At 49.9% G+C, this 15,000-nt stretch overlaps 1 protein-coding gene across 1 annotated transcript in view; it reads left to right on the top strand.

Annotated features, from left to right (window-relative positions):
* The first annotated feature begins 5,803 nt into the window (after positions 1-5,803).
* The window catches only part of pde4ba (phosphodiesterase 4B, cAMP-specific a), a 52,638-nt gene continuing 43,441 nt past the window's right edge, over positions 5,804-15,000 (top strand). Inside the window, exons 1-4 of the mRNA XM_083670948.1 lie at positions 5,804-6,174; positions 13,712-13,906; positions 14,665-14,701; positions 14,847-14,917. Of these exons, the coding sequence (XP_083527074.1) occupies positions 6,080-6,174; positions 13,712-13,906; positions 14,665-14,701; positions 14,847-14,917 (398 nt within the window). The 5' untranslated portion in view covers positions 5,804-6,079. The remainder of the gene's footprint in view (positions 6,175-13,711; positions 13,907-14,664; positions 14,702-14,846; positions 14,918-15,000) is intronic.

The following is a 15,000-nucleotide window of genomic DNA, read 5'->3' on the forward strand; positions in this document are numbered from 1 at the left end:
CCACGTGACACACACACACACGTAAATGCACACGCACACACACAACTGCACACGCACACTCACACGTACATGCAAATGCACACACACACACATACATACATACACACACACACACACACACACACACACACACACACACACACACACACACACCGCTCTCCAGCGCTCAACATACCTATGAACGATGACGTTGCCCTGGCAACCCTGTTTGGCAACCACCTCACCTGCACTCCTGAGATGTTTGTGATGTGTCGACGCGTTAAAGGGTTACCATCGGCAACGTCGTCCTGCCGTGATCGGGTCAATCTCATATCCTCAGATCATGATGACGTAATCGCCGATTGGGCGGCTGGAGACATGTGACAGGAATGAAGCACCTCCCAACCAGATCTACCGAACCACAACAATGACTCTGGTTCTGGTTCTGACGATCAGAACGATGGGATGGGGATGCTTATTTGTATGTCTTGGTTTACAGTTGAGGTTGTTTCGGTCTTTGTTTCTGTGGTCGTTAAGGTTATTCTATCTGCTTTATCGTGCTTCAACTAGGCTAACTAACTAACCTCCGTTAGCATCTCTGCTAGCCCCAGTGTTTACCCAGCGCTGCCCGCTGCCACTCAGGGTCCGCAGTTGACCGGGCTAGTGCTCCAGTGGGTCACTACAGCGCCCCAGGACTCCCGAACCCCCTCCGCCTTCCTCCCTCCTCCGCTTCTCCCCCCCTTCCTCCCCCACTGAGCCTATGCCATTCCTGTTAATTACCCAGAGCAGAGCAGAGTAATTGCCAGAGCATGGAGCAAGACTGGTTCTCCACGTCTCTCTCTCTCTCTCTCTCTCTATGCATCTCTCTCTCTCTCTCTCACTCTCTCTCCTCTATCCTCTATCTCTCTATCTCTCCCTCTCACACACTTCAGTTTGTCTTTCTCTTTTCTCTCTCTCTTTGTTTTTTCTTCGGTGGGCCCTCAGTCTCTGTGCCTGTGTGTCACATCAACTCACATCATCAGACCTCCCTTCCTCCTCCTCTCTTCCTCCTCCCCTCCTCCTCTCCCTCCTCCCCCCCTCCCCCCCAAGAGTAAGAACGTCAGCCTGGCCGGTTCTCCTTCAGCCCTGCTGTGCGTTAACCTTCTCTGTGGGGATGTGTTGAGTTAGGTGTCTGAACCTGTGCATAGACTCTCTCATGAATGATGAGCTCCCAATCATACATGTAGACCTAAATTATGTACTTCTTCATTTCTCTCTCTGTGGCTTCCATTTTTGTTTACCCCCACCTGGGGCTGCTCTCTCTTTCTCTCTCTCTTTGTCTCTCTCTGTCTCTGTCTCTCTCTCTTTCTCTCTCTCTCTCTGTGCTCAGTACCATGTGAAATATTTAGGTGTGTGAGGCGGTGCGGTGCTCTGGGGCGTCTGCAGCCCCCGAGGTAGAAACCCCAGTGGGCCTGAGGAGAACAGCCGGAGTCACGCAGAGAGCAGCCTGTTAGGAGCCCTGCAAGCCTGGAGCCCTGAGCCCCTCCAACCAGCCCCCGCCCAGAGCCCCAGCCCAGAGCACCACACCCAGCTCCCATACTCATCCCCAGCCTCATCCCCAGCCCCAGGCTCAACCCCAGCCCCCAGCCTCAGCCTCATCCCCAGCCTCAGCCTCATCCCCAGCCCCAGCCTCAACCCCAGCCTCAACCCCAGCCCCAGCCTCAACCCCAGCCTCAGCCTCATCCCCAGCACCAGCCCAGAGCATGACTCATAGGACTTAGCTCTCTAGCGTACTGGCTCTCTCCTCCTCTCTCTCTCTCTCTCTCTCTCTCTCTCTCTCTCTCTCTCTTTGTCTATCTGTCTCTCTTTCTCTTTCTCTCTCTGCTAAGCCTCTCTTTTTTATCTGGGTCTCTCTCTCTCCTCCTTTATCCTTCTCGCCTTCATCTTCCACCTCATTTCTGTATCTCTCCTGTTCATTTACCCCCCCCCCCCCCCTCCCCCACCCACCCCCCCCCCCCCCCCCCATCTCTCTCTGTCATGTTTGAATGCATATTTTAGTAGCTCTCCAGGGCTGACTCAGATAGTTTGATCTCGCGAGCTGGTATGATTTGATGACAGGGTGCGTTCGCGTCAGCAGTGATGTGTGTGTGTCACGAGTGCTTGCGTGTCGCACCGGTGACCCATACAGACACAGATGGGCTCTTTTCTCTGAATCCCCCCGACACGCTCAAACATTTACAGCGTCATGGCGTTTAGCCTCAAAATAGAAATGCCTCACAGAAATAGAATGTTGGTGTGCTAGGAAAATGGCCGCGGTAAATCAGAGGACAAAGGTTGTTGTCGAGAATATATGTCAAGTATACAAAATCAGGGGAGGCTGGTGAAGGCCTAATTCGGAGGACGGGGCTCATTGCAATGCACGTCAAACACATGGTGTTTGATACCGTTCCTCATTCCATTCCAGGCATTACAATGAGTCCTTCCTCCGATTTCTACCGCCACCAGCCTCTCCTGCCGTAAAAAACAGTGACACAGTAATTGGACCAATGGAATGAATGAATGAAAGAAAGAAAGAAAGAAAGAAAGAAAAAAAGAATGATGTATTTCCGTGACATGCCAATGGACGTTCTACGTCAGCCCTGTATATGGGCCACTGTGGTCCTATCCATCAACTCCATTATCTTCCGTTAGGTGGCATATGCTCCATGCAGTATTAACGTGACGGAGCTACCCTGCTCAGCTAGCCTAGTTAGAGTGTGAAGAGACGACTATTGCATGCTGTGGTTGTAGATCGCCATCTAGTGGACACAGTCAGACAACACCCTCCTTTTCTCTGAGAGGTAAAACTGGAAGTCTGGCGCCCTCTAGTGCCAACACATAGGTAATGCACTCACCTCAGGACAGGGTCATTAAACAAACCAGAATATGTTTTATATTTTAGATTCTTCAAAGTAGCCACCTTTTGCTTTGATGACAGCTTTGCACACTCTTGGCAAGGTGTGTCCAAACTTTTGACTGGTACTGTATATTATATATTACTATGTGGATCAGTGGAGGCTAGTGGAGGTAGAAATCAGAGGACAGGCCCATTGTAATGGATGGAATGGAATGAGGAATGGTAGCAAACACACGTGTTCCATGCGTTCCTTGCATTCCGATGAGCCCGTCCTCCGATCCGACAATAGTCTAGACAATAGTCTTACGACTCCAGATATGTGCATATCTGAACAGCTGTTGTTGTTGTTGTTGTTGTTAGGAGGGGGGGGGGGGGTAATGCTGGCTGCACATGTTATAGTGAGTTATGTGACCGGTGACGTCACCAAGCTGTGTGTTGGCCCTGAGGGTGTGGGGTCATAAGACAGGAAGGTCACTGAACCTTTACCATTGTCATCACGGCCTTCTCACACACACCCTCACACCCTCACAGTACAGGGCCTCACCCCCTGGCCACAACATCCTCCACTTCCCCTCCTCCCTCCTCTCTCCTCCTCCCTCCTCCTCCCTCCTTCTCTCTCTCTTCTCTCTTTCTCTTTCTCTGTCACTTCCCCTTTCTCTCTCTCTCTCTCTCTCTATCTGTTCCATCCATCCATCCATATGTCCTTCTCGTAATCGGTCATCGTCATTTCTTAGGTAGCAAGGGGAAGCAGTCATGTCATGACATGGTGATACCAGTGACCCTTAGTGAGTCACCTCATCCACTTGGTTCTCTATATGTGGGACCATTAACTAAGCTCTCAGAAAGAGCTATATCTGGGTCACCATCATGAATCATACTGACGAGGTAAATGTCACTCTTTCCTATATCCCCTTACAATTCTAAGAAATGCCATTCTTTTGTCATGAAGACCCCAGCTCCCTTTTGAGTTCAGTGGGTTCTCAGAAGTAGAATTAGTAAATTCCCTCTTTGTCCACCAGGGGAGGCTGGTGGAGGTAGAAATCGGAATGGAATGCACGGAATGGAATGAGGAATTGGTATCAAACATAGCGCGTCCTCCGATTTGATACCTTTCCTCACTCCATGCCATGCCTTAAAATGAGCCCGTCCTTCGATTTTCCACCTCCACCTGCCTCCGGGGGCGAGGCGGGGGGGGGCGCTGGGCGCTGCTCATCCGAAGGTGGCTGCCATTGGTGGATGACTCAGAGGAGGTAGCTAGCCGTAGCTGTTGAGTTTTCCATGACCCTTGACCCCGCCCCCTGCAGATAGGGGGCAGATCGACCAGCGTGACTAATGACGGGTGGCATGGGTAAACCGGATAAAGCCGGATGTGTGGACACAGTTTACCAGAACCAGGACAATGGTGACTTAGTCACACACACACCCACACACAGGAATGTAGGGGTGTGACCCCGCCCCCACACCACCCTGACACCCTCACCCCCCTCTTTGAGTACCCCCCACACCGCACCCCTCATCTCTCACTAACCCTCACTTCACATCACACCTCCAGGTCAAAGGTCACCGGTGCCACTGTTGCCTTCGGCCTAGACGACTGGGAACCAGGGCTTTGGGAACCAGGGCTTTGGGAAACACTTCTGGTTTGTGTCACCACTTCATTTGGAAAATCCCCTAAATGTGATGTACAGTTTCTCAGACGATCGGCTTCGACTCTGTTGATACAGTACACAACAACTTGCTAGGGTTGCAGTTTTGTTGTTGGCAGTTGACAGTGTTGCTGACAGTGTTGTTGAACATTTACTGAACATCTACAAACCATCTATTTGTCACTGTCCAAATGAAGTGTTACCCCGCATAACCCCCCCCCCCCCCCCTCAGTTCTCTCACTGCTGCTCCATGGGCAGTGTATGTCACTCCACACCCCAGCTTGTGTCTGTTCAATATCAGTAGAGGCTGGTGGAGGTAAAAATCGGAGGACATGCGCATTGTAATGCAATGAGGAATCACATAGGATCACATAGGATTCTACTTGAGTTTTTATTCTTCTTTATGTATAATTCTTCTTTATGCATTTATACATATGTTTTTTTTTTTTTTTCAATCGCTTAGAATGTTTGCTCAGAGAGGCAGGCTGGTATTAGCATCGGGCATCTGCCGGGTATCCCCTCCTCCGTGCCAGGCAAAGTGCCCCCCTGTCTGTGTGCCAGCTGCCCTCTCCCTATCACAGAGACACACGCTGGGACAGTTAAGGTAGACTTTCATACAGTATACACACTACAGTGCCCCACAGTATATAAGTCCTGCTGCAAGCAAGGCACATTATGGATATTTATGTGTGTGTGTGTGTGTGTGTGTGTGTTTTTGTGTGTGTGTGTGTGTGTGTGTCTGTGTGTGTGTGCGTGCATGCGTGCTTAAGCAATTATTTTGTGTTGTAGGTTAGATCGTCATAGAAGTGTGGCTAGAAAATGTGGTCTCTAGGCCTGTGGCCTACAATAGTGTGTGTGCGTGTGTGTGTGTGGTAGCCTAGCAGATGATGTCGTAATACAGTAGAGACCTGCATGCCGGTACAGTACGGTTTGGACGTTTGGACACGAAACACACACGTATAATAAACACAAGAACACGGCCCGTACTCTCTCTCTCTCTCTCTCCACCTTCTGAGCGTACAGAGCAGGAGAGAGTCCCTTCCAGGGAGGCCGCTCCAGGTCTTGGTGGCTGCCCTGCCCTAGAGTGACCGCGGCTGGGGAGCAGAGCAGAGCGGAGCGGAGTGGAGCTCCACACACCAGGAGGAGGAAGTACAGGCTGGGACTGGGAGGGCTGCGCTCAACTCACACCGAGAGCGAAAGAGAGAGAGCGTGTGTGTGTGTGTGCGTGTGTGTGTGTGTGTGCGCGTTAGAGGGAGAGGGAGTCTGATAGCCAGAGGAGTCGCGAGAGTCCTAGTGGATGGTTGTTTGTGCGTTTGCATGGTGGATGTTGACGGGGTTATGGTTTGTTGTGTTTTTGAGGTATGAGTTATGCTTGATTATGTGGGATGAATAGTGATTGATGTATGTTTGATGGGTTGTGGATTGTTGCTGTGTGTGTATGTGTGTGTGTGTTTGTGTGTGTGTGTGTGTGTGTGTGTGTGATGATAGGTGTTACTGTAGGTGTGAGTGGATGTGAGGAGTGTGTGAAGAGTGTGTTTGATGGTGCTGCCCAGAGGTGACGGCGGTGGTGTTAGGGGCTATGTACCGGCCGTCCCCCTGTCACAGGGGCAGGGTCCACTTTGACTTCAGCGAGGAGGTGATCAAGAAACTCCACGCCAGCAGCCAACGACACAGGTCAGACCCAGGCCACGGAAAACTCTCCTCCTCCTCCTCCTCCTCCTCATCCCCCCCTCTATCTCTCTACCTCTCTCAGACGTACCCTTCTAACCCTAACCCTCTTCATCCCCCTCTCTCTCTACCTCTCTCAGACGAACCCTTCTAACCCTAACCCTCTTCATCCCTCTCTTTCTCTCTCTCTCTCTCTCTCTCTCTCTATCTACCTCTCTCATCCTCCTCATCCCCCCTCTCTCTACCTCTCTCAGACGTACCCTTCTAACCCTAACCCTCTTCATCCCTCTCTCTCTCTCTCTCTCTCTCTCTCATACATGCCCTACTAACCCTAACCCTACGTATCCTTCTCTCTTTCTCTCCGTCCTGCAGCTTGTCTCTCGGTCACTGTAGCGTATGCAGGGCAGAGCTGTCGAGTGATGGGTTTGTTTTTGACCCTTTCACTTCGGTTCATCTTCACGGACTTCGCCGAGTCTCCATCCCTCTCTCTGAATCTTGTTTGTTTGTCAGGCATCTCCCCCTCTCTCTTTTTCTCTCTCTCTCTCTCCCTCACTTTATTTTTGCTTATATCTCACTCTCTTTCCCATGGTCATCATGTTTCATGTTTCATTTCCAGCGTGTGTTTAAAAAGATTATGATCCCTCTCTTTACATTGTGTGTTTTGATATTTTGGTGTGTGTCTGTGTCTGTATGTATTTGTGTGTGCGTGCATGTGTGCATACGTGTGTGTGTGTGTGTGTCTGCACATATGTGTGCGCTCGTGCGTGCGCCCGAGTGTGTGCGTGTGTGCGTTGCATGCCTGTTCAGACTGGTGGTGTGGGAGTCTATTTAAAGACACTGCTGTGTTATTGCAGCTTCAGGTCCAGCTGTGGCATCCTCTCTCTCTCTCTCTCTCTCTCTCTCTCTCTCTCTCTCTCTCTCTCTCTCTCTCTCTCCCCCTAGATGCTTAGCCTACCTGCGCTAATTCAATTTCCTAAATGTAGGACACGGCGTGACGTTTTTTGTGCTCCCTCCCTGGGACTTGTGTTAGCGCTCCAGAGTGCTTCATACGTTCCACATCAGCCTGCTGTTTATTCCGGCGCCTGACAGCGAGCCTCCCCAGCCCTGGTTTGGGCTGCTGGTTGTTTAGGTGATATGAGCGGGTGCCGGGCGGCCAGGCTGAGTGTCGGTCATAAACTCTAGAACGCGGTCTTGAGTGGATCTGCGACGGGTGGTGTTTGAGCTAAACGGCGAGCAGCCTATCACGTGATGTCCTCACCCAAAATAACATTGCTCTAGAATCCCAACGGCTGTTGTTGTTGTTGTTGTTGTTGTTGTTGTTGTTAGGACTGCAGTTAGGACGGGTCCAAACCAAAATGAGTTCAGTGATGGCCAACTGGGCGGTCGGGTCTGGGCTAGGGCTGGGACTGGGGCTAGGGGCAGGGGCTGGGGCTGGGATGGGGCTAGGGGCAGGGGCTGGGATGGGGCTGGGGTGGGCTGGTCTGGGTCTGCGTCTGGGTCTGGGTCTGGGTCTGCGTCTGCGTCTGGGTCTGGGTCTGGGTCTAGGTCTGGGTCTGGGTCCAGGCTGCAGAGCTGCAGAGCTGCAAGGCCCAGGGTCAGGGGGGAAGTTCCTCCACCGCAGGCTCACCTAAAAGGCACAAGGCTTCCTGTGGAAAGTACTGTACTGTAGCATGTGGAAGTAGAAAGATCTACACAAATAGTTGGGGTGTGTGTGTGTGGGTGTGTGGGTGGGTGGGTGTGGGTGTGTGTGTGTGTAGATAGCTGTGTCTGTGACATGTGACACTGCCATGTGTTGTGTAGTACCTCCCGTGTGTTTTGTAGTCATATGCACATAGAATATCTGTGTGTGTGTGTGTGTGTGTGTGTGTGTGTGTGTGTGTAGATAGCTGTGTCTGTGACATGTGACACTGCCATGTGTTGTGTAGTACCTCCCGTTTGTTTTGTAGTCATATGCACATAGAATATCTATGAGTGTGTGTGTGAGTGTGAGTGTGAGTGTGAGTGTGAGTGTGTGAGTGTGAGTGTGAGTGTGAGTGTGAGTGTGAGTGTGAGTGTGAGTGTGAGTGTGAGTGTGAGTGTGAGCGCGTGCGTGCGTGCGTGCGTATAGTTTATGACCACAGACTGGGTGTTTGGACTCGTCTCTCCAACCCAATGCCAACACAGATAATCTCCCTGTGAGACGCGTCTGTCAAATATTTGGACTGTGACTCAATAACAAGGATTGCTGCACTGTTGACCTATCGCTGAGCACCACGCTGGCAAGGTCAGGTGCTGTGGACCAATGGAATGGCATGTGTTTCAGGGGTTTGTTGGTGTAGCACCGGATCCCACTATAGTCCTGGATAGGCAGTATACCAGGGGAGGCTGGTAAAGGTAGAAATCGGAGGACGGGCTCATTGTAATGCATGGAAAGTGCTTGACACGTGTTTGATACCGTTCCTCATTCCATTCCATGCCTTACAATGAGCCCGTCCTCCGATTTCTACCTCCACCAGCCTCCCCTGGTGTACTGTGTTTGAGTTGTGTTGGCTATAGTTGAACAGGGGTTAAGTGTGGCTATGTCAGTGAGGGAGGGAGGGAGGGAGGGAGGGAGGGACGGAGGGAGGGAGAGGTCTCTAGTGGTTTGTAGTCATGGTTTATGATGGCTGACTGTCTTGAGAGGTCATGAGTTGTGGTTAACTACATTTTGGACAAAGAAAGTTGTATTGTGCTGTCGAGAGGCGCACACACACACACACACACACACACACACATAGACGCACACACACATAGATGCGCACACACACACACACATATATAGATACGCGCGCACACACACACACACACACACACACACACACACACACACACACACACATGTTGAGAACAGATGTAAGTATGGAAAGGCTACACAGTGCTGCAGAGTTTGACCTTAACTTTACTTAGTACCAAGTATGCAGCCCAGAGAATGTAATGGAAAATTATCCCACACTGCAATTTGCCAGCCCATGGAATGCCATTTAAAGCAAAGTCTGTTCATTCTCACAGCTCCACCATGGACTGTCACTTTCTCTCCCTCTCTCTCTCTCTCTCTCTCTCTCTCTCTCTCTCTCTCTCTCCCCCCCCCCCGTCTCCAAGTCTCTGAATGAGAGCAGAGCGCTTGAAATTACTATGAGTATTATTATAGTATAGTATATTAATACTATTAGTATTGCTTAGTTTCTTGTTATCCATAAATGTCCTGAGCACATGTTTAATGGCATGTTATTTGAATATGATACATTGCTGTCAGCTACGTATAGTCTTAGACACATGGGTAGTAGACACATTTTAACCAACTCAAAAATTCAACGTGGTTTTTGCTGGTGAGGCATGTCGCTTAGTTATTTCCCGTCTTAGGACAGGCTTTGGGAAATGACGGTTGAATAACATCCCTCTGACTGGCAGATCCATGTAGGGAAGACTAACCTTTGGAAAACATGCTGGGACCGACCGAGACATTTTCCTTTTTTTCCATCCAATTTCATCTTTTGCCTCAAGCGTTGAACATGTTTATTCTTAATAAGAGCTGTGACAGTGATGTAATGAAGCACAGCGTGTGCGTGTGTGTGTGTGTGTGTGTGTGTGTGTGTGTGTTCGTGCACGCGCACTGATGTGCGTGTGTGTGTGTGACTCTTTTCCTCCGACTGTTATCATGAGTGGAAGCCTCTGTCTGGTATTGCAGGCCGACAGTTGTGTCGTCATGGTTACACCTCCTGTTTGTGCGTCTCCTGTGTGATGCCGTCACAGGACGAGGAGCTGTTTTAGGCATGTCTGCACACATACACACACACACGCACATGTACACACACACACACCCCTGCCTCTTCCCATCAGCAATCACACACACACACACACACACAGTCACTCAGTGCCAGAAAAACACCCAATTCCTTTCTTTCACTCTTTCTCGTTCTCTCTCTCTCTCCTTCTCTCTCCCTCCTTCTCTCTCTCTCTCTCCCTCCTTCTCTCTCTCTCTCTCCTGGTTGCCATGGTAGCGCCTCTCCCCTCCGCGTAGAGCTGTTGTTGAGGCGGGTTAATTCAGCAGCGTCATGGGAACAGGACGTATCCATGGTGGCGTAGGTCGCCCAGAGGTCATAGGGATCACTTCCTGATGACTTTTCCAGAACAGGGGACAGGGCTCGACGAGGCTCAGCCCCGCTGCCTCTCAGCCCAGCCCTGCTGCACCAGGGGAGGCTGCCTTGTGTTCTCTCAGCCCAGCCATGCTGCACCAGGGGAGGCTGCCTTGTGTTCTCTCCATCGTCAGTTGAGCTGGTGTTCCCTACTCTGGCAGTGTGAGTGTGTGGGTCAGTGGCACGCACACACACGTGCACACACGCATGCACACACACACAGACAGACACGTGCACACACACACACACACACACACACATACATTCGCACACACACACATACATACGCACACATACACACACACACACACACAGACGTACGTACGTCACTGGACTTGATGACGGCGTGACCCTTTTAACCCAGGCTCATGTCGACAAATCATAGTGGGACTTTCTGATTTGGAGTGTAATCCTGACATTCCAGAAATCACATGATTTAATCCCTGCAATATGGGAGTTGGCCCTTCGCTGAACATGTTGGATAAACACCACATCTCCTGTTTTCATCCCTCTCTTTAGAAACTCTTTGGGGATTCTCTTCCCAATGAATGCCTAGTAAGTGAGGGAGGGAGGGAGGGACGGACATCTCTCCTCCTTTAGGTCTCCTCTGTCTTTGGGAATCTCTGTTTCTTGTTTTCCAGGCTTCCAGTCTTATCATACACGCCAGATGTCCAGCTCTCTTTAGGGAGTAATAGGAAAGGCTAAATCCTCAGGCTTTGATGTAGAGATGTCCAGTACATTTAACGGGGTACATGCTAGGCAAAAACACTCAGGTTTTGATGTAAAGATGTCCGGTACATTTGACGGGGTACATGCTAGGATAAATGCTCAGGTTTAATGTCGAGATGTGCAGTACATTTGACTGGCTAATTGCTAGGCTATATCCTCAGGCTTTGATGTGGCGATGCTGGGCATTAATCACACACTCGGCCACAAGGGGGAGTCATGAGTCCGCTGGGCACCTCAAATATGAACCTACTTCAACCCAAATGTTAGCATCCTATAGAGTGTATGGTATTTAGCAGACACTTTTATCCAAGTGACTTACAGTACAGCGAATGTATACATTTTTCATATACTGTACTGTATATGGGGCCCAATAGGACTCAAACCCACAACCTAAATGTCTTCCAACTGAGCCACGCAGACAGGACCGTCATGATCCTCCTCCACTCCAAGGCAGTAGCACCATAAGCTCAGTCTCAGCCAGACAACTACATTTCCCAGAAACCCACACCACAGGTACAGTATAACACACTGTCCAAACAGCACTGACATTTAGCCGCCTGTTTACTTAAAAGGGGGGAATAGTACGGAGTGGCATGTGTTTCTGATACCTTATAGAGTACAGTACCGTAGTAACCCCCCCCGAAACATCCTTAATTTGATGCAACGATTTTAGAAGATGCCACGCCACAACACACAAACACACACAGCACACAAACACACAAACACACAAACACACACAGCACACAAACACACACAGCACACAGCACACAGCACACAGCACACAAACACACAAACACACACAGCACACGGTCCCGTCTGTATATCCTGTAGTCGTCAGCGCTGATCAAGGACGTCCGAGGCGTTTGTTTGATCAGAAATAGGATGTGTGTGTTGTGTGTTGTGTGTTAGCCACGTTTACATCCATTCTGTGAACCTTTTCAACTCTGAGGAGACCGCTGGCCATGTTGAATGGCTGCTACGTCACGGGCCGCCCTCTTTTGTTTGAGAAGAGAAGAGAAGAGAAGAGAAGCTCGGTGGACCGGGTGCGTTGTGGGGCTGTTAGCGCTGCATTAGCTTTAGAATTAGACGGTCATACACGTTTTGTTTGTGTGTGTGTGTGTGTGTGTGTTTGTGTGTGTGTGTATCTCTGTGTGTGTGTGTGTGTGCTTTAGAATTAGACGGTCATACACATGACTAACACAAAGGATTACAGCAGTGGAATGATCTGGGGGCCACAGATGTAATCAACCATGGAGTACACACACGCACACTCGCACACAGACGCACGCACACACACACACACACACACATATACACCCCTGCCTCTTCCCTTCAGATCTTACAGTGATCTCACACACACACACACACACACACACACACACGCATCTCCATTTGGCTGGTTTCCTGTATCAGTCGGTGTGTTTTAATTGTGTGTCCGTTTGGCGTTCAGGGCTTCTTTCATGTGGCTAGCAGTAATACATCTCCTCTTGGCTTCCTGCTGCTTCCTGCAGCTTTCTGCAGTGTGGGGTCACGGGGGTCATGTCTCACTTCCCTTGGAGCTGGGAAAACCTTGAGAATTTCCACCAAACAATCTCCCGGGAATGTTTGTCGAGACCCCCCCCCCCCCCCCCCCCCCTCATCTGTGTCTTGTCATTGTCTGTCAGTTTGTGACAGTTGAAGCTCCACTGTGTGTCACGATGTCCTGTTCAGGGGAGGCTGGTGGATGTCGAACTTGTGTTTGATACCATTCCTCATTCTTCCATTTCACGCATTACAATGAGGCTCATCCTCCGATCTCTACCTCCACCAGCCTCCAGTGGTCCAGCTCGTGTTCTTATATCTCTGATAGTTAATATTCCATACAGTATGTTCCAAACCAATGATAGCACATCAAATGATCCTTTCCATATTTTGTTTGGTGAACTGATTGTTAAAGAAGTGCTTTTGCTTTTCTGACCACTTTAGGTAGTATTGGCACTTTGAGGTTATCTGGGTAATGCAGTCTGGGCTGTGTCGTAGTCCTCTGTCAGACTCTGTGCCCTGTGCCCTGCATGTGTGTGTTAATCTACTGTGCGCCACAGAACCGAACTATGCAGGCCTGGTGATGACGCATCCACCATAGTTGTTGAAACAGTACTGGAAATGGGACAATGTGTAAAAGGGAAATATCCCAGCTTGGTGTGGGTCAGCCCTGTCATGTCAGCATGGTGGTGAGTGTTGCTGGAGGTGTCAGTGGAAGGTGTCCTGTGATGATGTAAACAGTCTGCTGCTGTTGTATGATCCTAATGGAGGAGCCTGCTGATAGGATCAACACAGCAGGAGGGAGGGGGACGGGCTTTGGGTCAACTCCTGTCCTCTCTTTGTCCTCTCAACATCTCTCTCTCTCTCTCTCTCTCTGGTCCAGTTCTGTACCGCAGGGGGAGGCTGGTGGAGGTAGGACAATCGGAGGACGGGGCCTCATTGTCATGCATGGAATGGAATGAGGAATGGTATCAAACACACGTGTGTTTGATCCCATTCCAATTGTCCTACCTCCACCAGCCTCCCCTGATTTATACTATGACTATACTATATGATACTACTATCTCTGTACTCTGTAGACAGCCTCCTCTGTATGGGTGTGTGTTCATGACGTGTCTTTGTTGTGTGTGTGTGTGTTTCAGCTTTGACGTGGAGAATGGCCCGTCTGCCAGCTGCAGCCCGTTGGACCCCCAGGCCTCTCCCGGGTCGGGCCTGGTTCTGCACACCAACTTCCCGGGTCACAACCAGCGGCGAGAGTCCTTCCTCTACCGCTCAGACAGCGACTATGACCTGTCACCCAAGTCCATGTCCCGCAACTCCTCCATCGCATCCGAACTGTAAGCCCACGCACACGCACAAACACACACACACACACACACCCACACACACGCGCGCGCACACACACACATCCCTCGGGACAAAACTCAGTCAATAAGTCCTGTTTCTATCGAAAATCCCACTTCTCTTTATCTACCAACATTCCATTCCAAGAGTACGTTCCTTTTTCTAAGTGAAATGAGGGAGTATGTTGCCCTGTCAGAAAGTGCTGCTGGTTCTCATTAGAACCGCCGTGTTTGTGCCAATGTCCTAGTTGGCAGTTGGCAGTTGGTGCGTTCAGCGTTACGCAAGAGCACAGTGGAGCGTTGCTCGTAGTGAATTGTGCGTTGAGCAGGTCACATGACCGCTGATTGTTCTCTGTGGCTGAGTTACCGGCCACTTTTTAGGGGAATTGGGATTGGTTCACTGGGGCCCTTTCTAACTGAAACCGACTTTCACAATGAGCGTGTCACAGGCTGTGGTGTGTGTGACTGTAGTATCTGGTATGGCAACACGGGGCTAAATGACGTGAATGTGACACCACTGACAATCACAGGAATGCGAGCTAACTGGATGCAATTCCAGGATTATTAGCTATCTGAATACATTTACTGGAGTGGTGCCTAACTAGACGCAATTATAGAAATTCTAGCTAACTTAATGTAATTACAGGAATTCTACAGTCGCTGAATACAATGACAGGAGTGCTAGCTCACTGGGTGATGTTTGGAAAACAAATGTTGATAACACCCTGACACGTTGTTGTTTGTGTTTACAGACATGGCGATGACCTGATCGTAACGCCTTTTGCTCAGGTAGATATCTCGCTTCCTCAGTCTGAATCACAAACTCACTCTGAGAAACACTGGGACATCCAGCTCTGTCTCTAGTTACTCTCTTGTGTAGTATTAACAGTAACTTGATGTTAATGTTTCTCTCTCTCTCTCTCTGTCTCTCTAGGTCCTGGCAAGCCTTCGAAGTGTAAGAAACAACTTCACAGTCCTGACCAATGTACAATGTGCCTCCAACAAGTAAGTGATGATATGACAGATTCATTGAGACCACTGACCGAAGTACCCTCTTTAACATGCATGCAGACACATTAGCTAGGCTC

This window comes from Argentina silus (genome assembly GCF_951799395.1).
Source record: "Argentina silus genome assembly, chromosome: 6".
Taxonomy (NCBI): Eukaryota; Metazoa; Chordata; class Actinopteri; order Argentiniformes; family Argentinidae; genus Argentina; species Argentina silus.